Below are 26218 nucleotides of genomic sequence, written 5' to 3' on the forward strand. Positions count from 1 at the left end.
TTATTAGCTGTGCAATACTGGGAAAATCACCTAACACTTCTTTGCCTTAATTTCTCTATCTGAAAATTGGGACTATACTACCAACTCATGTTTGCTAGGAGAACTAAACTAAATTGGTTAGTACTAGTAAAACACTTAAGAGCAGTGCTTGGTACATAGTAAGAACTCTATTATGTAATGCTGTGTAACAAATTAATGCAAGATTCAGTACTTTAAAACAACAAAAGTGAAAGATGTTTCCTTGGGTAGAAATCTGAAAGTCACTTAGGTGGTGGATGGTAACATTCAGGTTGTCCACCATGGCTGCACCACCTACAGCCTTGACTAGGGCAGGATGATTCATTTCAAGAAGGCTCTCTCACATAGCCAGAAATTGATGCTGGCTGTGAAGAGGGTGCCTACTCACCTCCATGTGGCCTCACATCTTCTAGGAGCTCTCTTCTTTACTTGTATTCACCATCAGGTATTCTGGTCTTCTTTACATGGCAGCTGGGCTCCAAGAGTCAGGAAGCCAGCAAGCAAGAGGGTGCACCAAGACAGAAGCCACAATCTTTTTTTTAGCCCAATTTTTAAAGTGACATCATAGCACTTCTGCTATATTCCATTCATTAGCAGTGAACAGAATTAAATTGTGCCCAAATTCAAGGGAAGAGAATTACACAAGGTGAATAACCAAGAGGTTGGATCATTAGGAGACACATTAGAGACTGCCTACCTCAATGAGGCACGGTAAATTTAAATAAAATAAATGTGGAACTGCAACAATATTTCCTCATATATTTGAGTCCCTGCAAGGGGTCAAGTCTACCATTTTTATTTAAGGGCTCATCTTAAAAGACTACACTAATCAATGAATTTCTTAAAAAACCAAAACAATTATATTTGTTGTCCAAAGTATAATACAAACTATTAGAAAATTATAAAGTATTAACCACCAACCAATGGATTACATTACTTTTATGCACGATTACTTATCAACTATCTAGACTGGTTTAACTTAGCTTAGCTCTTGGCTCCATTACAGTCAGAAGCCATTAACTGATATTCTGAGTTCTGAAAGTACTGTTCATATAATGCAAGAACTGTTTCTTCTAAATTGGGGAAATAAACAGAAAGTGTATAAGCAATCCCAGAAACAGGATGCAGGGAAATGTACGTTTCTGGAACTAGGCAATAGCTACTAAGGTCGACTGCCATAAACATCAGATTAGCTCTCTCCTCACTTCATATACCTCAAAAATGTACTCCAGCTGAGTCCTGAATGGAAAATAAAGTACACAATTTAAAAAACAAACTGCAAAATGGTATTTATTTACATTAAAACATGAATTACCTGTATACACACAAATATAAGAGGCATAATCTGTTATGCACAGTAACTGTAATATTCAGTACTTTACACACAGTAGTATTTGTCAGTGGTTTGAGTGAAAACACAGTACCAAAACATTCCTAACACAAAATAAGTTACTCATTCACATATTCTAATCATATACAACACTAAATATTTTAAAAGGCATGTACTTCAAAAAACACTAGCTAGATGTACAACTAAAGTGTATTAAGTTTATGAAAAATGACTTCAGATTGTTATTCATAAATGATCCCTTTCAGGAGGCTTTCTTATCTTTCAAATAAATAAACTACATTGATATTTAGCCCCCTAAAATAGGATTAAAGACAGACATTCTTCCTTCATTTCTTTTAAAGGTGTGACTATACTAGAGAATATGCTAAACTATTGCCCCCTAATTCCAACACTGTCATTCTATTTTTTTAGACACAAATTATTTAAATTCCAATTTTAGTATTAGATTAGCTACAGTTTTGCAAATTGTTCCCTTTAAAAAGCATTAACAGATTGTCTTGAACCATATCAAACATTTGAGAAATCCAAGCTTTTTAAAAATGTTAAAATGCTTTAGGTTAAAGCTGATGTACTATATGTGGAGATTCTGAGATAAATTGAACTTTTCTCTTAAAGACCTTCACAAAAAGACATTATTCAATTCTAAACTTTACTAACAATTTATATAAAGGCCAAGAGAACACTTGAATATTTTCATAATGCAGTGAAGGACTCATCTTTGGCATTTCTCCACTAGTTCTAAAATAAAACATATCAATAAACATTTTATATTTTTCTATCTGCCTACAACAGACATTTTCTATACACAAAAGGATTTGATTAAAATTTCTTTTAACAGCAATTCATTGCTAAAAAACTTTTCTTTTGGATCTGCAAAAAATATTAACAACATACAGCTTTTTACTATGAGAAGCTGAAATGTTTTGATGTATTAGAATAAATTTGCTTAGTCCTCTTTTTCAGTGAGTAGAAATTCAACATACTTTCAAATTCAACAATGAATAAAGCAGACATACTCATATTTACACTAACAAAAACGTTGACTAGGGCTTAATTTTTCAATATTGAAATGAAGCATGCCTCTATTAGGGGAGAAGAAACCCCACATATATTTACATATTCAAATAATATGGGCATCACAGAAATCAAACTGTTCTTTCTTGGTCTCTATGACTTTTCTTAAAGGAAACAACAAAACAAAACACACAACTGCTACAAATGCTGATTTGTGGAAATTTTTTCACAATGCTTTCCACACTAGATTTACAAATTCCAGTATTCACCAATTTTTGCTCTCAACACATACTAAACTTATGACTGAAAACAGTCTAAGTGTGTTTAAAAATCATAATAGGAAACAACAACTGGGCTTTCACAATTGAGTACATTTTCCTTATTTGAAACTAAATATGGAGAAACATCTCAGTAAAACTGAATCAGATACCATCTGACAGCTCAAATGCAAGCTATGTTCCCCAGGACTTACTGAAAATATAAACAAAGTAACAAAGAAGTAAAACATATAAAGTAGAAAATTAATGCTCTTTACCAATGTCTGTACAGGTCTGGGTTAACAAAAATGAGATGGTAATGATGACTTTATTTTGACATTAACACACTTAAAAAATGCAATTAATTAATAATTAATTAATTAATTCCCTATTGTTTTCTAAGTAGGCAGAATCATGGAAATCCAAGCAGAAAATGATGCATAGGAAATAAAGAACTGAATATAAATTGGGTATTTCTGTCTGGCATTGAAACATTTGAATAAACCTGTAGTGATTCTAGAAAGAAAATAAGTTGATCTACTAAATACATAAAAAAATATCTGAAGAATGCAGATTATGAGAATGACACATAACAGGATATTGAAACTGTGAAAGAAAATCTATTATGGCAGTTACTGAATATTATGTAGTGCAGCTTATATTAATAATACTGCTATCTCCCAGCCAATGTAAATACCTGACACCAACACTGTCCTTCAAGTATAGTCCAAATTAAGTTACATGTAAAAACCAAGTAAAGAAATTATCAGCTTCTCCTAATACAGTATAGTAAGAACTGGGAATCTTATAATCGGCACTATTTAACGATCACAGAATATAATATCAAGTGCATATGATCATCTACTTCCAGAATTCTCCTAAGAGAATTTTACCTCAATTTTATCATTTTAGAATTTGTTGGAATTGAATTTCTCCAAAATTAAATAGGATCAATCTGGTCACATCCAATCCTAAAACAAAATGCTATGTAAAATTTTCCTGTATCTAAATGTTGCCTTCTAGATAAATCTGTGGGATATTTTAGATAGAGACTTTCTTTTTGGACGAGATGGTCTGATAAAGGGCAGAAGACCATCAGACAAGATCACAAATAATAATCACTCCTCCAAAATTCAGTTGAAGTTGGTTTTTTGTAAATGTTTACTGGGAATTTCTAAAGCACTAACTTGGAGAGGCCAAGAGCCTCCATCAATCCCTGCTTGGATAGCCACTCCTGTCACCACTGCTAGGTCAGGGTCCACAGATGTGTTGGGATCCTTTCCAAAGAACTCCTGAATGACTTGGCGGATTCGAGGAATACGAGTAGAGCCCCCAACTAAAACCACCTCATCAATCTCAGTCTTTTCTAGGTGGCCTTCTGTTAATACTTGCTGAATGGGTACAAGTATTTTCTGGAAGAGATCTTCATTAAGGGTGTCAAAGAGTTTTCGTGATATTTCTGTCTCAAATAAAACTTGCTGTTCTCCAGTTTTCTTTTCAGAAAGGCCAGGTCCAAACACACCATTCACATGGTGGCCATCTGCTGGGGAAAGTCTGTCCTTTGGCAGTTCACTGTCACCACTCTGAGGTTGCTTCCTGTCCTTTTCCTCTATCGTTAGTAATACTGACAGCTGAGCAGAGTGATGAAGAGTCAGATTTAATTTGACCATTTCCACAGCTTGTCTTAATCTGTGGATTTCCTCTTTCCTAGAGGGGAGAAAGCCATATGTTTGATAGATCTGTTTATATAAGTACTGAAGCAATCTCTGATTGAAGTCCTGTCCTCCAAGTTTATTGTTTCCTAAATGAAAAAATAAAAAGTTTGTGTTATTGTTTATGTATCCATATGTGTGTGTGTACATGTGTACACGTGTGTCTGTGTATTATATGTATAACATTATATCCTGGGAATAACAAATCCCTTGTTGAAAGTATTATTAAAATTTTATTCATACAAAGGCGATTTAAAAATAACTGTGTTAAAGTGATTTTAACCCAAATATGCATTATTAAAAAAAAATAGTGTACATTGGAATTAAAATTTTTGAATGATGTAAAAGGAAGCATCTCTTAATGATATAAAATAATTTTTCAGAAAACAGAGGTTGACAACACAGACTGGCTTTTAAGTAGATATTTTTAAAACATTAAATATTATTACTGTCAACAAAAGAAAATGCTTCTTATAATGAAAGAATACCAGTAGGTATTTTATCTTTTTTCTTTTTTTTCATTCTTTTACTTGCATGATTAAGAGCTAAAAAGTAGAAAAAATGATTTCAAAGGAAAAGGTTAATGTAATACAATCCTCAGCATTTAACTTGGTTTGAAAGAGTCTGCTTAAGAAAGAAAAATACAGAGGTTAGGATACCCCTGAGGGTACCTCTAAAAGTTCACAAACAGAATTGAAAGATAATACAAATCTTTCCATGTTTTTAAAGTACCCTCATATAACTTACTGTTCAACTTTTCAAACAGGCTTAATTCCTAATCCTATATTAAACAAAACAAAAAACTTTAAAAATGATTTAAAATGAAAAATCCAATCATCTCCTAAGGAACACTGAAATTAGATTTTAAAAAGATATCTATTTTATAAAACTTATTATATTAAATAAACTGATCACCCTTCATTTTAAAAGAATTTTTCTTCCCTTCTGTTCTTTTCACCATTTCCATGAAAAATCCTATTGGCCCAATGAACTACAACTGGCACTGTAGGTATTTATTTAACTTACAGGGTTTCCAGTCATTTTTTGAGACTTAACTTTTTGCTGTAAATATACATAAATGGTGGTATATGGGTATATGGTATGAAATTACATATACCAAAATAAAGTCAAAGAATTCTGAAAAAAAAAATTAAAAAAGAACACATTACACATTAGATATGTTAAGGAAAGCATTGCCTGAACCTCTCCCTGTATTTTTCTTACCAGACATTGCTTGGGTTACAAACATTCCTCCTTGTTTATTCAGTAACGACACATCTAGAGTTCCTCCACCCAAGTCTATCACTAAGACATGGAAGACATCAGCCTTGTGGAGACCATAGGCCATAGCTGCTGCTGTGGGTTCATTTATGACTCTCAAGATCTTCAATCCTGTAAGATTGGTTGGAAGGAAGAACAAGTCATGAGAGCACACTACTAAGAAATTTCTTTCCCACTCAACCTCATAGCATGTTTGTGTCTTCTGTGACATGAATTCTGCTGAGTAATAATACAGCAGTCACAAACCCAACAGAAATAACAAAATGGGAATGATAAATATAGGCTCTTATAAATGGCATCATTAAAATTATTCTTAAAGAAGATTACAATATAAGCCCAGGTTCAATGGAATAAGTCACTCTATTCATACTTAATTTTCAAAAAATCTCTCAGCCTTTTCTAATATACATATTCTACTTGGAAATGTATGAGCAATAAAACTTTAATCATTATATACTATAACTAATTGCTATGAAAATGAAATAATCTCATCTATGTTGTGCAGGCTAAACATCAGGTTTCATTGAACAAAATTCCTGGTTTAAACTAACTGCAACATTTAACAAGTGGTCTGAAAAGTAATATGGCATTATGTATCAGGAGCCATAAGAACATTCAGACTCTGAAGAATTTATCCAAAGATCATAATACCCTTCCCTTTAGCTCTCCGATTTCATCACTCACTCTGCTCTGGCACACTAGCCAAATTCCTATCTTCTTATGTGCCAGCAGCAAATTCCCATTTTCTGGCTGCTGCTCTAATCATTTCCTCCCCCTGCAACCCACTCCCTCCATATGTCTTCATGGCTAACTACTTCCCTTCCTTCAATCTGCTGAAATGTCACTTTCTCAATGAGGCCTACCTGACCACCCTTTTAAAACTTACAGACCCCACATTCCCTGATCGCCACCAACAATCCGTCCCCTTATCCTGCTCTTTTTGGTAACAGCATTTACTTCTCTTTAAACATCTTATCATCGGTTCTCAACCAGGGATTTTACCACTAGGAGACATTTTTGATTGTTCCCATTTGGTGGGGGAGGGTGCTGCTAGTGTCTAGTGAGTAGAGGCTAGGGTTGCTGCTAAGTATTCTATAATGCACAACTTTATTATTACTTATTTATATACAGATTTTTGTAAATTTATTTATATATATTTATTAACACCGAATTATCTAGCCAAAAATGTTAATAACACTGAGGCCAAGAAACGCCACATTAAACTTATCTTTTATGTTTATTTTGTGTTTCTCTCTAGTAGAATATAAGCTTCTTGAGAACAAGGATTTATCTGCTTTATTTACTGTGGCACTCAATATTTGTTGGTGTTAAATGGATTCTCTATTATCTCAGATTTTTTAAAAAAACATTATAGTCACCTTAACATTAAAGAAAGTTTAGAAGAAAAGATTCCTCACTAATATGTGTCCATGTTCTCTCAGGCTTTGTCACATGTTTGATTGGTTCTTGCTATAATATATACATTTTATATCATACTACAGAGCTTTAAAAATTATCATTTACAAACCTTTATAAAAATCCATCTAATTTACCTCCATATAGTTTGTTTATGTGCCTATTGTTAGTGGTTTCCAAAGTGATACACCTTATTACAGAAACTTTTGATAAAAATGCGACTCAGGCAAGGGCAATGTTACCTGCAAGGTTAGCAGCTTCAATTGTTGCATTTCTCTGTTTTAGATCAAATTCTGCTGGTACGGAAATGACAGCATTGATAACTGGCATTCCAAGATATTCCTCTGCCATTTCCTTTAACTTCAACAACAGTCGAGAGCCAACATATTCTGGGGAAACGGTGAGGGTCTCATTACTTGACACAGAAAATTCAGCCATTCCATTTTTGTTTAAAACCTGTGAATGCAATTTGTGGGGGGTGGGGGAGAAGTGTAAAAGTATGTATGTATATACATATAGACACACATACATACATTCTGAATGTATTAAATACCTACCTTTAACTTTACAAAATCATAAAATTCATTTGTAATCTATCCAGTACATTTACCAAGATTAGAGTTTATTAAATGGTATGCTTTAAAATCTACAAAATGAATCCAAACTACATTTTTCAATAACAGCAGAATAAAATTTCTCACCAATCATTTAACTAGAATGTAGATTACTGATATATATATATATATTGAATGAATGAAAGAATGATAAAATATAAGAAATAACAACAGCCCAATCATGTATGAAACTCAGGATCTATCTGTTTTTCCAATTAACTTGTTTCCATAAGTAACAAATGTCTGAAAGACTTTTCTAGTTCATATTAACAAGAATAACTTTAGTACTTCATTATGATCTTACCTAAGACTCAAATATCACTTATATTCATTTCCATAAAAAACACGTGCTACGTGTTAGCTCATTATCCCTGTTAATGTGGGTGTACCTTTGAAAAATTAGATTAACTCTAAAACATACTATCCTACTTTCACCAAGAGATTGTATTAATATCAATAATAGAGAATGAATCTGTTCTAAGAAATTATAAGAAGTTTTCCTAGTCATTCTAGACCCGATAATTAAGTTTCAATAAAGAAAACCTAACCTACCAAAAAATATCTCACTAGTTAGTCTGGTGAAAACAAAAACAAGTTATCCAGACACTATCAAAACAAGGTACAAATACACCGGTACCATATGAAACAGAAACAACAAAAAATCATATCACTTAGAAACTTAAATACAACTTAAAATTACTGTTGGATCAATAAACAATGTACCCAAGCTGTAATTTAGATGTTTTTAACTTTACATAAGAAAGATTATAAATCAATAAAGAATCCCAAGAAAAAAAGGTAACAAAGAACAAAGTAATAAACCTAAGAAATGCAAGGAGCAAATTTTTTTGAAAATAATAAAAAACTTGAGAATTATTATGGAAGGTATTACTCAATAAATAGCATTGATACAACTGTCTATTTTAAGATTAATTCATTTAGAATCCCATTTCATAACTTTCAAGAAAAACCCTAAATGTAAAAAAGATTCAAATATTTAAAAGGCAACAAAACAAAACAAAACAGCAAAATCCAAACCAACAAAATACTCCCAAAAAAGCATTAGGGAAAAAAAAAAAAAAGTGGACAAGTGGACTAAGATGGTCAGTTAAATAATAAGAGTCTAAAACCATTTTAAAAAAATCACTGAGAAGATTTTACCACATAAAAATTTAAAACTTTGACAGCTCAAAAACAAAATTATATATCATCAGTTAAAAAAAAAAAGGTAAAGAAAAAAATAACAAAAACATACAACAATGGTATTTTATAGTTGTTAAGGAAAAGAGAAACACACCAAAAGAAAATAGGACTAGAACAAGAAATGGATCCCTAAAGAAAATTAAAAAATACCAATAAACACATTTCTAAAAAATCTGATTTCACTAGAAATAAAAAGAATAAAAATTAATACATGATACCATTTTTCACTCACCTTACTGGCAAAGATTAAAGAATAACAATTAGTGAAGATACAGGCTCTATCAAACATAATGGTTAAGAGAATATAACCTGCCTGGTGTGCAATTTGGAAACATAAATCAAAAGACTTAAAAACATGCACATTTGACCTATCAATTCTACTTTTAGAATTCAAACTAAGAAATTTTCAGGGACATGTACAAAGATATGTGCCCAGGGATACTATCATTGAACCTCCAACATTACTGGAAAACCAGGAAAAAGAGAAAATGTACACTGATAGAGACTGGTCAGTTAAATGATGGAATAGTAGTTCCACACAACCATTAATAATAATGATGTGAACCTACAGAGTGACTGTCCATGACATACTGTTGAGTGAGTTTCAAGTAAGTCATAAAACTGCATGTCTGGTTTGATATTTTTATCTTTTTGCATGACACACAGAATATCTATAGTACATGGGGTTTCATCAACATTCCTGCTACCCTGAAAGAGCGAAGCAGACATTCTGAGGATGGCAGCACAAGAATATGGTAAGGTCCTAAGTCCTTGACACCACTGTGTAGTCACTGAATTAACTCTCTCTGAAGCTGCTGTGGAATTTCTTCTTATCTGAGATAATGTAAATTCCATCTAGATTAAGTCAAGTGAGATAGAATGTTTTGCAATGTGAAGCCAAAGCATTAATTGAAACAGTATGCTAAACTAAAATTATTAGATTTTATATTACTCACTTACCTTAAATGGGTATCTGCCAATTTCAGCCTCCAGCTCTTCTGGAGTAAAAACCTTGCCTATGAACCTTTTGGCATCATATATTGTGTTTTGAGGATTTGAATCTGCCAGCTCTAAGCTTTCATATCCCACATACACATCATCATCTGTAAACGACACCATACTGGGTATGCTGATATGCCCGTTTTCATCCGGAATCACCTTTACTTTTCCTGTGCCAGGAAAAAACACCCCAACGGAACAATAAGTGGTGCCAAGGTCAATTCCAAGCACTTTAGGAGTAGGCAAAGGTAAATACTGTTGTGCCAAATAGCCAGCCAACAGGAGAGTCAAAACAGCTGAACCTGAAATGTAGGCAAATTAAAAGATATATCTTATCGAACTAGTACAATAGGCTAAATTACTAAAAATACAAATCTCAAAATATTTTTTTACAGGACTAATAACATTTCTCTCAGACATCAAGTTTTTCATAATGTAAACTGGCTATAATACAATTAAAAATAATGACCAAAACAAAACAAAAAACCACAAACCTCTTTAACTATGTTTGTGTGGTTCACTAACGGGTGAATAAAGAAATAAAACGTAAAAATATTTGCCGATGCTAACAGGAAACACCATTCATCTGGAACAAAAGCTAGGTAGAATTAAATTTTCTTAATTATATATTTAGATTTTATAGCTTTACGAATAGCTTTAATTATTAAAAAGAAACTACATTATTAAAATTCTCACAGCAAAAACTTTCTTATTGTAAGGCTACAACTCTTTATCCTCATATCTACTCCTTTTCTCTTTCAGAAGGATGAAATGGATAAATTGGATAAAGTAATTTTGAAAGTTGCTCAGGTATTAAACTGTCATTCCACAAGAGAACGCAGTTAAATTTTTACCTATTTAAATACGAATTGAGGACATACTTCTTGTAGAGGTAATAAGAAAGGAGAAGCATATAAGTGGGCCACTCTGATGGCATATGCAAGCTCCTTGAAGGCAGATTTTATTCAAGGTTGTATCCTCCATTCCAGAACAAAAGATGTTCAACAAATACTAAAGAACCCCCCCCCCAAAAAACCGAATATGAACAAATGCCATGCAGTTTGTAAATATTAAATGAAGAAAGATGCCATTTTAAATTTAGAATCAATCTCTTAGTTTCAGGAGGCTGTGTCATTCACCTGCGGATCCATTCATGTTTTATATCATCCAAAACGTCAATCTGTAGGACCCCGTGTTGCTAATGGTTAGCTCATTCTCATCAACACATAAATCAAAGGAAGGAAACCAAGTGCCAACCCCACTTTCCTCTTCCAACTAATGGCAAATTTCAGGACTTTCATCACCTTCTCGGAGAAGGATAATGTCCGGCCCGATTTGATGGAAAGGGCCATCAAAGGGGCCTGAATCCCTGCAAATTCAGCATCCCATGAGCCTACAGCTCGAGATGCTGCTGCTCCACCTCCTCCATCCTCCACAACGGGGTCCTGAAGTTGCACGTTCTTGCAGCCTCCCAAAGGCACCAATTCAACTAACAATTCAAAACCGAGGTTCTGCTGGAAAGACTACTCTCCTAAGCCCGATGTCCCAGGGATGTAAGCAGCTAGCTGCCTCCGGCCCTCCCTGGGCCTACACGGGCCTGGCCCTCTTGGAGGCGCCCCACCCCCACCAGCTACAAGCAGCCAAAAAAACCTCTTAGTCACCTTTCCGGCTCCTCTCCTGTTGCGCCGTCTGAATCCAGGAGGAGAGACAACCATACCCGCCCACCCCGGCCCCCCAAGACAGCCTCGAAGCCCCGTAACAGCAACAGGGAACCCCAAGCACTGACCTAAGATCGTCATCTCTCCGGCCATCACAGTCCCGCCGAAGAGACTAGGGATGACTGTACCAGACGTGAGGTGCCGCCCCCGAGCCGCCCGGCAGTTCCGCAGCCCCCTGGGAAATGTAGTCCTCTCGCTTTGACGCAGCCGGAAAGGCTACCGTTCCAACGAGAGCAGGGACTTCATCTACCTTGAGGCCGCGGAGCGCAGAGCCTCCATTCAACTCCTGCCAATGACGACTGAGCCGTCCTCCCACGCACGGGCCGCTGAGCCAATAGGGCTGAGGTGGAGGAGAGCCACGGAGTAGGTTTGGAGTTTCTGATCACACCTGAAGCGCTTGAAGTAAAATCCAGCTTGAGGTTAAAAAATAAAATAATAAAATAAAATAAATAATAACAACAACAACAACAACAACAATAATAATAATAATAATAATAATAATGGCTCTTTAGCCCCGCCCCACCGCTTTGCATCCTGGGAAGTGTAGTAGTGGAGTTCCGGCCTATTTGCAGGAGGGAGTATCGGAGAGGGAGAAAAACCTTTAGTCGCGCCGCTAATCATACCCAGGATTCGGTTCTTTGTTCCTTCGTTCTTTTTCCATTTAAAGCGTTTTCCTGGGGTGTAAATTCTAGATGAAGTTCTTCTAAAACCACCCGCCCCCCGCCAGCCTCAATAGAAGAGCCCCTGCAGCAGGCGGGTGCAAGGGGAGGCCTGGTCAGGCGGCCCTACTTATCGCACTGGAAACAGCCTTGAAACCCCAGTATGACTCTCAGCCCTCTGGTTTTTGGGATCAGTGAACTCAAGGAATCTTCAGCCATTGCTATTTATACAAGAGAGCAAGGACACATTTTCTCTATGGCTAACATTGAAGTGGGCCATTAGAAACAAAAACCAAATTAAAAACAACAACAAAAAACCCCTAGCTTTCTCTTGAATTGAGCTGTAAGTGGCTAAAATTACCTTTATGGAGAGGTCCAATAACGTGTAATAGCCGTTTAGGACACTTGTAAAATGTATTTTCAGGTTCTAGTCTGTAATAGACCGCGTTTTCCTCATTTCTTAGTGACTGGTAGTACTTAATAGCTCCTTTTGAGAGTGGTTTTGTCTCTATTGCTGTTAAAGTTCATGAGAACTAGGGTCCTGGAGAACTGAATCTATTTCTTCACCTTAGATATTAATCAGACGTTCGCTGTTGACAACAGGTCAGCCTGCTGTTTAAGTATATCGCTACTGGCTGATTTAAAAACTATAAATGTAAATGTTGATGATTATCGAATCTGAATTATGGCTAATGAGGATTTACCATAATATTCTTTACTTTTGTGTATTTTGGAAGTCTTTTGCAATGTGAAGTACAAAAAGTGTGTGTCTGTAGTGAATACTACTCAGTAAAATTTTTATTAAGGATGCATAATTCAAGCACTCAATTCATGAGTAGTATTAGGTGTAATGGGCAGTGGGGCTGGAGGTGTTCCAGGCAGAGGGAACTGAATTACCAAGAGCACAGAAGCAGAAGATCATCCCATAGATTGGAAACTGCTGGATCATAAAGCCGTGATGTAGAAGTCTGAGAAATAGGATTTAAAACAGAGCAGGAGGATTAATCATTTGTGGCAGGCACTGGTCATTGTCATTCTCCCTGCTACCGCCCCCCACCCCACCCCCGCCTTGCTAATAGGATTCTCATTTGTTCAAGAAGTAGGTAGAGATTAGGTGATCTCAGAGTGAAAGGCCTCTACCCTAGGGGAAGAATTAAGATTGAGCTAAACAGATTGTATTCGTTTTCTATTTCTACTTTAACAAATTATCAACAATTTAGTGTCTTAAACCAATACAAATTTATTAATTTACAGTTCAGCATATCAAAAATCTGGTACAGGTCTCATTGGACTAAAATCAAGTTATCAGCAGAGCTTCATTCCTTTCTGGAGGTTCTAGGGGTGAATCCATTTCCTGCTAATTTCAGTTGTTGGCAGAATTAATTTTTTTTTTTTTTTTTTTTGTAATTGTGGGTTTGAAGTCCTTATTTTCTTGCTGGCTGTGAACTTGAGGGCTGTTTCTAGCTTAGAAAGAGAAAGATGGATTATTCAATAAATCTAATCAGACAATTGGTTTTTTATAAAGGTAAATGTAAAAAGGGTTGTCACTCCTTAACACCAAAATAAATCCAGGTGTATGAAAGATTTACTTTTTTCAAAAAAAAGATGTCCTTTTTTCAAAAGTACAGGTAGTTTTATTAATTAGCTTGGGGTTGGGAGAGGCAGTTAAAATTAAGACTTAAAACTGAGAAACAAATAAAGCAAAACTAAACTAAAACACATAAGTTTGAGTATATAGAATTTAAAATTATCTAGAGGGCAGAATTAATTATCTAAGTTAATATATATGAAGTCGAAAGACAAAACAACAAAAGAAATATTAAATATACATGATGTACAAGGGATTAACTTCCTTACTTTACAGAGATCTATTTGAAAGTGTGAATATTTACAACCCAACTAAAAAGTCAGAAAGGATGTGAATAGGCAATTAACAGAAATTAAAAATCGCAAATAAACATGAAAAGAAATTCCACCTTAATCACATTTAAATAAATCTAAATAGAGAGAGTCATATTTACCTATCTGTTACGGGTTGAATTGTGCCCCCACCCCCCAAAAAAGAAATGTTGTTGTCCTAACCTCTGGTACCTCGGAATGTGACCTTATTTGGAAATAGAGTTGTTGCACATGTAATTAGATTATATGAGGTCACACTGAAATAGAGTGGTCTCTTAATCCAATATTCCTGGTGTCCTTATAAGAAAACAGCCCTATAGAAACACAGAAACACAAGGAGAATGCCACATGATGATAAAGGCAGAGACTGGAGTTATGCATTGGCAAGCCAGACAGTGTCAAACATTGCCAACAAACTAGCAGAAGCTAGGAAGAGACAAGGAAGGACTCTTTAGGTGTCAGAGAGACCATGGCCCAGCTGACATCTTGTTTTGAACTTCTAGTCTCCATAACTAGAAAAAATTTCTGTTGTTTTAAAGCCATCCAGTTCATAGCACCTTGTTATGGCAGCTCAAGGAAACTATACACTATCCAACTGCAAAGATATTTAAATAATGATGATCAGTGCTGATGAATGTGTTTGCAATTGCTCACTCTAGGTCTGTTTGTGGAATACCTTCTGAAAAGGTAATATTGGTTAAAATGTAGAGTGTGTAGACTTCTGTTTACAGCCATGATTAGAGTGCATGGAATTACCCTTTGTTCACAAAGGGATGGAAAACAGGACAAAAATAGGTGAAATGATAGTTTCAGAACTTGGAAAATAGGCAGAGAAGGACTGTGATCACTGAGAGAAGAGAAAGAAATGAGGTGAGCTCTATAGTAAATGTGGATTTCTATTCAGAGACACATTCAAGACCTCAGTGTAGAGAAGGAAATCCCAAGTAGAGTACAAAGGCCTTGCTGTTAGGAGGCAAATCATAAGAGTTCAAGGAGTCTGTGGAAGCTGAAGTTCCAGGAATGGACTCTGCAGAGGTGAGAGCTATGCAGAACACCAGAAACTCTGGAATATCTGATTACTTTTACCTCATGTTATACACTAAAATTAACTTGAAATCAATCATTTACCTAAATATAAAACTAAAACTATCATTTTTTTTTATTGAAACATAATTGGTTATACATATTTGTGGGATACGGAGTTGACTGGCGTTATTTGTGTATAATATGTGATGATCAAATTAAGATTATTAGCATATTCATCAACATAAAACATAAATAGTCTTTGTGTCCATTACTTAGTTTCTCTTTAACCCCCTCCCCCTCCCTCTTTCTCACCTCTAGTAACCATAGTTCTGTTCTCTTCTTCTGAAGGTTCAAAATTTTATTGTGGTTGTTGTTCCTTCCTTCCTTCCTCCGTCCCACCCTCCATCCCTTCCTTCTTTCCTTCCTCTCACTTATGAATGAGGACATGAGGTATTTCTCTTTCCATGCCTGTCTTATTTCACTAACATAATTTTCTCCAAGCTCATCCATGTTGCTGCAAATGGGGAATTTCATTTTTTTTTTTTTTAATGACAGAGAAGTACTCTATTTTGTGTATATACCGCGTTTTCCTTATCCAGTTGTCCACTGATGGGCATTTAGGTTGGTTCCACATCTTGGCTATTGTAAATAGAGCTGCAGTAAACATGGGAGTGCAGGTATCCCTTTAACATGATGATTTCCATTCCTTTGGGTATATACCCAGTAGTGGGATTGCTGGATTGTATGGTAGTTCCATCTGCAATTGTTTGAGAAACCTCCATACTGTTTTCCATAACAGCTGTACTAATTTACAGTCCCACCAACAATGTAGAAGGGCTCCCTTTTCTCTGCACCCTTGCCAGCATTTGTTATTCTGCCTTTTTGATAATAACCAGTCTAACTGGGGTGAGATGATATCTCATTGTGGTTTTGATTTAATTTTCCCTGATGGATAGCAATGTTGAGCAGTTTTTCATGTACCTGTTGGCCATTTATATGTCTTCCTTTGAGAAATGTCTATCTATCTCCTTTGCCCATTTTAATCATATTTTTTTTTAGTTACTTCTATATTCTGAATATTAATCTCTTGTTCAATGTATAGTTTGCGAATATTTTCTCCCATTCTGTAGGTTGTCTTTTCACTCTGTTGATTGCTTCCTTTGCTGTTCAGAAGTTTTTTAGTTCATATAATCCCATTTGATTACATTGGGAAAATAGAAAAGTTTGGTCAGGGCCCTCACCTCAGGTCCAGTTGGGTGTGGTTTTAGCACATCCTTTGTATGCAAGTTGTGCGTGTGTGTGGAGTTAGTGTGCATGTGTGCACTAATGTATCTTTTTACTTTTGTTGCTACTCTTGTGTTCTTCAGAGATAGAGAGAGAGAGAGAGAGGGAGGGAGGGAGGGAGGGAGGGAGGGAGGAGTTTGAGTGAAGCAGGTAGGCGGGCGTCTGCCTCAGACGTCTGCCCAGTGCAGCCATGCTTTCCAACCTATGGCTCCAAGGACCTTTTGGCCAGTTACCTAGCTCATAGACCTGCATGAGGGGGTCTGGTGACCCAGCCTGGTGTGTGTGGAGTCTGGTGACCCAGCCTGGCAAATGAAGGGTTTGTGACCCAGTCTGTGAATGAGAGCTCCAGACCCAGCCCTAGCTCAACAATCAGCCCAGTTGGCAGGATTACCAGCAGGTAAAAGAGCCCGACAACTAGCGTGGTTCTGGAGCTAGACATTGGTGTCACGAACATGATTAAGAGCAGTACAATTGGCTACGTCGACAGGATTCCAGACATTAGCTGTAGTGCCAAATGGTTTATTTTTTTCTTTTGTTCCCTGTGCTTTTGGGATCTTATTCAAAGTCTTTGCCCAGTCCTGCATCCTGAAGTGTTTCCCTTCATGTTTTCTTCTAGAGTAATACTATAAAATTATGGAAGGAATCATGGGAGAAAATATATGTGATCTTGTAGGCAAAAATTTCCTAGGTAAGATGTAGAAAGCATGGACCAAACAAACAAACGAAAAAAATCAATGATAAATAGAATGTCATCAACTTAAACACTTCTTTTAGAAAGACACCACCAAGAAATAAAAAGCAACCCATAAACTGAGAAAATATATTCATAATATGTATGTCTGGCAAACAACTTGCATCTACAGTATATGAGTTACTCTTACAAACTAAATAATAATGTGACTGAAAATACCTACTTAAAAATTGGTCATAAGATATTAATGGAATCTTCATAAAAGAATGTATACTAATAGTCAATAAGCACATGAAAAGATACTTATTTCGGGGACATACAAATTTAAACCACTAAACATCTACAACAATGGCTAAAATTTAAGAGTCATCTCACTAAGTGTTGGCATAGATGTGGACCAACTCGAACTCCCATGTTACTGACAATAACATAAAATGATATAGTCAGTTTGCAAAAGCAGTTTGACAGTTTCTGATGAGGTTATACATGTACTGACTGGCCATGTGACCCAGCAGTGCCACTAGGTATTTAATCAGGAGAAATAAAAACATATTCACAAAAAAATTGTTGAGGAATGTATATGGCAGTTTTTCTTACAATAGCCCCAAACTAAAAACAATCACATGCCCATCAACAGTTCAGTGAATAGATTCTTATATTGTATAATTGTAAACAAGGGATATTAAAACATGTCCATACAAAGACTTGTATGTGAATGATTTGGGCAACTCTATTCATGGGAGTAATAGCCTACAAATAGAAACAGTCCAGATGCCCATCAGAAGGTGAATGTATATGCAAATTGGGGTATATCCATAATAAAGGAAAACTACTCAGTAACAGAAAGAAATTTACTGATATATAGAACATTATGCTGAGCTGAGGGGAAGAAGCCAGGTACAAAAGAGTTCATATTCTATGATTCCATTTACGGGAAACTAGAAAAGAAAAATCTAATCTGTAATGACAGAAAGCAGAGCATTGATTTCTGGGATGCAGGGAGGTAATTGACTGGGAAGGGGCTCAAGGAACTTTTTGTGGTTCTGCAGATGTTCTATATCTTAACTGTGGTGGGAGTTACAAGGATATACATATATACCAAAAAATAACTGGAAATGACCTCATCAACCATTTATGGTTCTGTCAAATAGTGGAGTACTATGCAGCTACAACCAAAAATGAAATTCCTTTGTATTGTAGTAGAAAATATTTCTGAGCCATATTGTTAAATGAAATTAATCAAGGTTTAGAACAGATATTGATTAATTAGATCTTAATATCACTTTGGGTAGATAGACTAAATAGTAGATTTGAGGCCCATAGTATGTCTATTTAACATTAATTTTAACTACTTATTAATAGTTTTACTGTATGTATTTTCTTATTTCTATTGTTTTTTCTTCTTTGAACCATTATTTATTTTAGAAGTATGCTGCTTGATTTCCAAATATCTAGTTTCCTTTTTGTTATAATTTCTAGTATAATTCTGCTGTGATTGAACAACATATTCTGTATGATTTTTAATCCTTACAAATGTATTCAGACTTGCTTTATTGTCTAGAATGAATTCTGTTTTGGTAAATATTTCATGTTGGTGTGAAAAATGTGTGTTCTACAGTATTTTGGAAATATCATTTAGATGTTGTCTAGGAGGGAAGAAATCTAAGGTTATCAGAGGTGGGAGGGGGAAGGGAGAGGGGACTGGGGAGAGACTGCACAAGGAGCATAAAGAATAGGTATGATTTGTAACAATATATATGCAAGTAATATTGATTTGATCAACATATGTCAACATTGAACCCTGAAAATATGTATCATCAATTATGATTTAAATAAAATTTTTTTAAAAAAGAAGTATTCTAGGTTATTTTATGGCTTTCTAGCACCATGTGGCTGCCTCTAAGTAAAATGGTCTTGTTCCTTACTTAGTTGCTGGTGTCTCTCAGCTCCAAGCCTCAGTACCCTAGGCAGGCCCAGTAACAGATAGAACATGCAGTACACCAACAGTAACAACAAAATTAACATATGGAAGCTCTGATAACCAAAAGAATCTGCTCTGACCAGGACGGCTAAATTACAGTGCCTTGGGATATCTGGGATAAGTTAGTAATCACATCCACCTGTCCTGGAAAACGCTTAGAGCTATTGACTTAAAAGAATCTGTTGTTTTGTTGCCTACATGATCTGTCCAATGCTGAGAGGTGTGTTCAGGTCCCTGAAGGAGTTTGGATGTGTTGTCCCCTCCAAAATTCATGTGGAAATTTGATCCCCTGTGTGGCAGTGTTGGAAGCTGGTTGAGTCTTGGGGGAAGATCCCTCATGAATGGATTGATGCTCTCCCTGGGGGAGGGGGGATTAATGAGTGGGCTCTCTCTCTGCTAGTTCCCATGAGAGCTTGTTGTTTGGAAGACCCTGTCACCTCGTCTATCTCTCTCTCTTGCATCCTCTCTCTTGCTTCCGCTCACCATGTGATCTGCTTGTACCCATTGGCTGCCTGCCACTTTCTGCCATGAGTCCCGTGACATATGCAGCTGAGGCCCGTGCCATATGCAGCTGTCCCAGAATTGTAAGCCAAATGAACCTGTTTTCAGGGCCGGCCAGTGGCTCACTCGGGAGAGTGCGGTGCTGATAACACCAAGGTCACGGGTTCAGATCCTATACAAGGATGGCCGGTCGGCCCACTGGCTGAGCGTGGTGTTGACAACAGCAAGCCAAGGGTTGAAATCCCCTTACCGGTCATCTTTAAAAACAAACAAACAAACAAACAAAAAGCCCAAATAAACCTGTTTTCCTTATAAATCACCCAGTTGCAGGTATTCTGTTATAGCAACACAAAACGGAATAATACAAATATTATCGTAGAGCAGATGCTTCCTCTGTCTCTCTGGAATGGGCATTGTGGAAAGAGACATTCTCTTCTTTTCTTTGGTCTCTGCTGGTGACTGGGAGTGGTATGTTAAAAAGTCCATTTATGACTGTGGATTTTACTGATCGTGTGCACATTTGTGTGTGCACATGTGTATGTGTGTGCTATCTTCTTGCTTTATATATTTTGGTGACACTCCTTGTATCAATGCACTCTGGTGGCTGGCGGACCATCTGCATTCTGGTTGTAGTGTTTAGCTGCTTTTGTGGCAGCTGTGGTTATTGTGGTGGCTGTGGTGGGCCACCCACGTGGAGGTGATATTTTTGGCATGCCCCTTGGCATTGGCAGAGTGCCATTTTGAACTGGTGTCATATATTGTATATATAATATATTATAAACCCCACAAATAATAATTATTACTATTGTTTTAAGCCATCAATATTCTTTTAATTGTCTGGCTAGTTAGCTCAGTTGGTTAGAGCATGGTTCTGACAACACCAAGGTCCAGTGTTCAATCCTTGTACCTGCAAGCCACCAAAAAAACCCCAAACAAACAAACAAACAAACAAATAAAATATACTTTTAGTTTGCCCACATAATTAACTTTTCTAGTGCTATTCATTTCTTTTATATTTGCATCTTTGACTAGTTTTCTTAAGCCTGAAAAGTTCCTTTAATATTTTTTGTTGTGTTGGTTTGTTGGCAGCAAATTCTCTCAGATTTTTTGAGAAAGGACTGAAAACATTTATTTCACTTTCATGTTTAAAAAAATTTTTTATTAGATGTAGGATTTTTGGTTTGCAGTTTTAATTTTTTCTTTTTTTCTTTTAGCGTTTTAAAGATGTCCTTCCATGTCTTTGTCTTTTATTTTTTGCCCTGTAAAGTCATCCATAAGTTTCATTCTTATTTTCTGAAAGGGAGGTATATTTTTCTCTGCCTGATTAAAAAATTTTTCTTTCTTTTTGTTTTTGAGCAGTTTAACTATGTTTTGCCAAGTATGGTTTCTTTGTATTTATCCTTCTTGGGGTTGGCCGAGATTCTTAAATCTCTGATTGATGCCTTCATCAGATTTGGAAAAATTCTCATCCATATCTCTTCAAACATTGTCTCTGTCTCTTTTCTCTTTTTTCTGAGATTCCAATTACACATATATTAGCCCGTGTCCTATATTATTTTTTTGCCCTATATTCATTAATGCTCCGTTCTGTTGTGTCAATTTCTTTTTCAGTTTGACTATTTTTCTGCCTTTACTTTTACTAATAATTTCTTTGCTGTGTTATCTGCCACTTAAACATATTCCACTAGTTTTTCAATTAATATATTTTATTTTTTTTTTTAGTTCTAGAATGTTTCCTTTGGTTTTTATATTGATTCTAATTACGTATTAAAATGTTCTATTTTTTCTTTCATTTTGTCCAACATTTATTCTTCTTTATTTAAAATTGTCCTTTTTAAAAAAAACTTTTATCTTTTAATTCCAATGGCATCCATGGGGGTGGGGGGAGAGGGCTTATATCATCTGATTTTTTTTTTTTCTTTTTCTTTTCAGCTACATTTTCCTGATTCTTCAGATCTCTCACATGTGCCAGAACCACAGAGAGGTTGATGTTATTTTCCCTCAAATGGGATTTGTCTTTTCCTCTGTTATGCAAATAGACTGAGGGCAAATCACCTCAGTTCAGTTAGGAATTTAGCTAAGTAGGTGTTGGATTCTAGCTTAAGTTAAACTCAGTCCTTTTTTAAAGTAGGGGCATGTCCTGTGTTTCTTGCAAACCCCTCCCTCTAGAGGGGCTTTGTCTTCTAAACATTGCCAGAAAGTGGGAGTTTCTGCTTTGCGTTTCACCATCTCAGCTCTCATGTTTGGAGCTCTTTTAGATTCCATTGCCAGTGACCACCCAAATCCCTGCTGGTTTCTCTCTTTGTCCTAGTAGAGTTTTCTGCTTAAGTTAAGCTGGATTTTTAGTATTTTAGATTTTGCAAATGAATGAAACTGCTGGTCTAATGTTTCCTAAGAAGAGATATTTTATATCTGGAAATAATTCATTCAGTCCTCTTTGCTTCCTCATTACTTGGATATTTTCACAAACTTAACTTTTGGATGTGTGCATTTTTCCCTATTTGTTGAAAAGGGGGTTATAACTTGTCCCTTACATCTGCATTCTGCTCAGAGGTTGAAATAGACAGATATTTTACCCTGTTTGTTCACTCTAATTGATTGGTCATGGTGTGAGTACTGTGATGAAAAGGATTTTAAGATCACATTCAGACTCTTGGGGAATGAGAGCCATAATTAATTAACAGTGTCTGCCATGGGACTGGTTTTGGGAATATGTCACCTTCCTTCTTTCCTTCCTTCCACAAATATTTATTTTATACCTCTCATTTCCTAGGCACTGCAAATATAGTGAGGAACCAGAATGGAAGGATTCTTGAGCTCAGGGAGCTTTATAGCCTAATTGGAGGAGCCCCGACACTTAACTACTAGTTGCTGAAATAGTGATATAATTTTAAATGTGATGACTGCTTCAGAGAAAAATTTACATTGGTGGAAGGGGGCTTTTTGATATTAATTTATGTTTAATTTATATACATTTACTTCCATGTATTAAAGGAAGTGTTTCCATCATTTTTTACTGTAATGAAGAGGGAGATTTAATTAGTAATGGGCCAAAATTTTGATAAAGAAAATAATACTTGTAAGGCAGTCCACAGATGATGTTAGTCTTTTAAATATATATTTAGTAACATTAGTTGTTCCTTTTCCTAAAAATTTTCTTTTGTAATATTCTGGAGATAGGCTTAAACTTATTTCAGTGCCATCTACTTTAAGAATTTCAAATGTTAGCAATGAGTTATTTTATTCATGAAGATGAGCTCAGAGGACTGGCTGAAGCATATTCATGTCCTAGATTTCTCCTTTTTTTAAATGTGATTTTTTTTTTTTTTTTTTTTTTTTGGTAAATTTTAGGCCAGGTGAAAACATTTTCTTTATGTAGCTTATTGTAAAAAATTTGAACAGCACAGTAGTATGTAAAGTTAGAAAGAATACTCTCCTTTTCAAATGATTTCACGTTCTTTGTGATTAGTTTAAATTTTTTTTTCTGCATAGATATACATGTTATGCATTTTTATTAACAGAAATGCACTCATATCATATACACATTGTTCTGTAATTTGCTTATGTCACTTAAAAATTTGAAGGAACTTCAGAAAAGTTAATGGGAAGATTCATATTGTCTTTTATTTCTATTTTTCCACGAACTTTTTGAAGTACCCCTTCTTAAATGTCTTTCCATGTTGTTGTACATAATTCTGTTTCCATCTAATACCCACATAATTTTCCACTACACCATTGTACTGCAGTTTATTTAAACAATCTCTCTTGCTGAATACTTGAGTTGTTTCTAGCTTTTTATGATTATGCATCTGTAGTGAAATCCTTCTGTCTGTCTTTCCTTTTTCTACAGTTATTTCTGTGCATCACTTCTTAGAAGTTAAAAACTATACACAGAATTTTAACAGATATTGCTAATTTGCCTGACAAAAAGCTGTACCAATTTATAGATTTGTTTATAAATGTATATGTGCCCTGCCCCTCACTGCCTTCTTGCTAGTGCTGTGTATGATCAACATTAGCTAATCGCATCTGGGTGGGGGAGGGGGTGGAATACATTATACTGTAGTTGCTTTGTTTTTACATTTATATATTTATTAGTGATAACAAATATGATGATAAAAAATCTTTGCTGATTTTTATAGTTCATTTATACTTTTTTTGAGTGAGCTGTTTGTTCATATCTTTCACCCATTAGTTGATTGTTTTTATTTATTATTTTATAGATTTTTTAATCAATATTCACATCAAAACACTCTCAGTTATGTGTTGTAGTAGTTTTTCCCAATATGTCATTTGTTTTTTTATTTGTTTACACTATATTTTAAGTTGAAGTTTTAAATTTTTATATAGTCACACCTTTTCCTTTATGGCTTCTAAGGTTGGGGTTTTCCATTAAAAGAAATTTCCAAATTAAGATTTAAACAATGCTCCCACATTTTATTCTTACATATTTATTGTTTTTTTTTTTTATTTTCAAGTCTTAAATTTAATAGAAATGTATTATGATGTAAGCTGTGAGACTGATTTCCAGCTTTATTCTTAAATATACAAGCAATTGTTAAAATAGCATTTATTGAATAAGCTGCTCTTTCCTCATTGGTTTGAAATACTATAAATACCGTATACAAAATTTCTATATGCATATGGGTCTTTTGCTTGACTCTGTGTTTTGCTAATCTGATTATCAGGATAAGCAACATACTGTTTTAATCACTGAAGCTTTATCATAAATATTTATATCTAGTTGGACAAATGTATACTTATTCTTCATTTTGACGATTTCTTTTCTATTTTGTTAATTTATTTTTCCACGTGAATTTAAGAATCAAGTTTAGTTCCCTTTCCTCCAGTAAAATCTCTCATTAGGATTTTAATTACAACTTTAACTTTACGTACTGATTTTAGGAGAATGTACATCTTTACAACAATGAAATCTTCCATTTAGGAACAAGATATATTTCCACATCTAATGAGGACTTCTACATCTTGTGGTACAGTTTTATAATTTTCCTCAAGTAGGTGTTACGTACTCTGTGCTAGGTTTATTCCAAAGTATTTGATAGCTTTTGTTAATATTGTGATGCAGTCTTTCTTAGAATTACATTGTCAATTAAAAGCTCTTAAACTATTGATTTTTTGTACATTTAATCTGTTTAATTGATTCTCACTTGATCTGCCTCTGATTCTAAATAACTATTATCTCCAAATAATGATGATTGGTTTCTGTTTTGAAATGAGAAAATAACAGAGGAAATGCAATGGCAAATGTGTGGAAGCATTTTTATTTTCATTTGTACTGTGGTGGAGTAGAGTGATGTGGGAACACTACCTCATTGCTTCTCTGGCTATGAGAACCATGTTAGGAACTGCTGCAACTTTATCCAAAATAGAATCTTCACTGGTTACTGCCTTAGCACTTACAACAGGTAAGTTGATCTGCTTTAAACCTAGGGTACAAAAACAGCATGCTCCACTACTAAATTATTCTGATTTCTCCGTGGCTTGCTTCTGGGCCAGCTCATTTTTCCAAATTCTTCTATTTTTGAGGATGTTTTTTTTCTAGGGCTGGTTCAGAAAACCTGTTGAATTGCTGATTTGCTAATTTTGTTTTCATGCCCTTCTTATCTCAGTGCTTTATTTTTATTATTCTTATATATTAAATATTAATTTTATATACACAAAATTATATATATATATATAATCTATGTTTAAGTTGTGAAGCAAAATAATTTTTAAAATGAACTCCAGTGAATCCCCTCTTTCACCTTAAGAACTTTACCACCTCTGTTCCGAATACCATGGAATCTCTCAATGTATGTCTTCCTATCCTTTCCTACTCCTGCCTCCCTCCCAGAGGTTTACCATTTTCTGTATTTTAAAAAAAAGTTTTTTTATCATATATGGTACATACCTAAACAATATATTACTTGGTTTAGTTTTGAGCTATCTAAAAGGCCGCACACTGGCACAAAAAGAGCATGCCTACTGTATCAGTTAGGGTTTGCTCAGGGAAGCGGGACCCATATGAGTGATATGGAATGAGGGATTTTACCACAGGAAATAGAATTTATGCAGTTATGGAACTCATTAGGCAGTTTGTGTAGGTGCATTCTTTGCTCTCTTAGCCGGAAGCATACTGGCCCTAAGTCTGGAAGTGAAGTTGGACCTGAAGTAAGTGACAGACACCAAGGACAAACTGGCAACATGTCTGTCTCTCACAACCTGCAATCTTGATGATTTAGGTGACCTGAAGGATAAGATAATTCTCTTCACTAGGGAGCTGAACCTGGCCAGAATCAGAGAAGCTGAAGGAGGAGATCTGGAGGGATTTGGGGAAGCAGCAGCCCCGGCTGCTGTCCTCTGCCAAGATCTGTGCCAACGTGTGTGAGCTGCCACTACACATGAGTGATACCGACATTTTGAGAGTTAAAAAATTTCACCTTCCAAATCTTAGACAAATTTCTCTTGTAGCAATCTCAACTCAAAATCCCACAAAGACAGCAATTCTGGGACATGTAATTTCAAATTAGTTGAATTGACATAGTGGAAAAGTACCCATTGTTTACAGACTTGTGACATTTTTCTCTCAGTACT

At 35.3% G+C, this 26218-nt stretch overlaps 1 protein-coding gene across 1 annotated transcript; it reads right to left on the reverse strand.

Moving 5' to 3' along the window:
• Nucleotides 1–1299: 1299 nt before the first annotated feature.
• Nucleotides 1300–11681, reverse strand: HSPA13 (heat shock protein family A (Hsp70) member 13). Its single transcript, XM_063096718.1, has 5 exons — nt 11652–11681; nt 9827–10167; nt 7292–7505; nt 5577–5744; nt 1300–4441 (listed from the first exon to the last, which is right to left on the reverse strand). Exons 1-5 carry the CDS (start codon nt 11674–11676, stop codon nt 3774–3776), a joined length of 1416 nt encoding a protein of 471 aa, XP_062952788.1. The 5' UTR covers nt 11677–11681; the 3' UTR covers nt 1300–3773.
• Between the last annotated feature and the right edge of the window lie 14537 nt (nt 11682–26218).

This window comes from Cynocephalus volans, chromosome 1 (assembly GCF_027409185.1).
Source record: "Cynocephalus volans isolate mCynVol1 chromosome 1, mCynVol1.pri, whole genome shotgun sequence".
NCBI lineage: Eukaryota > Metazoa > Chordata > Mammalia > Dermoptera > Cynocephalidae > Cynocephalus > Cynocephalus volans.

Excerpts from the sequence above, each read along its gene's own strand:
- HSPA13 (XM_063096718.1), bottom strand. The coding sequence starts at position 11,676 with ATGGCCGGAGAGATGACGATCTTAG. Across the intron at positions 7,506-9,826 it reads TTGGCAGATACCCATTTAAG|GTTTTAAACAAAAATGGAAT; the intron begins GTAAGTGAGTAA and ends TTGCATTCACAG. Across the intron at positions 5,745-7,291 it reads TGAAGCTGCTAACCTTGCAG|GATTGAAGATCTTGAGAGTC; the intron begins GTAACATTGCCC and ends CCAATCTTACAG.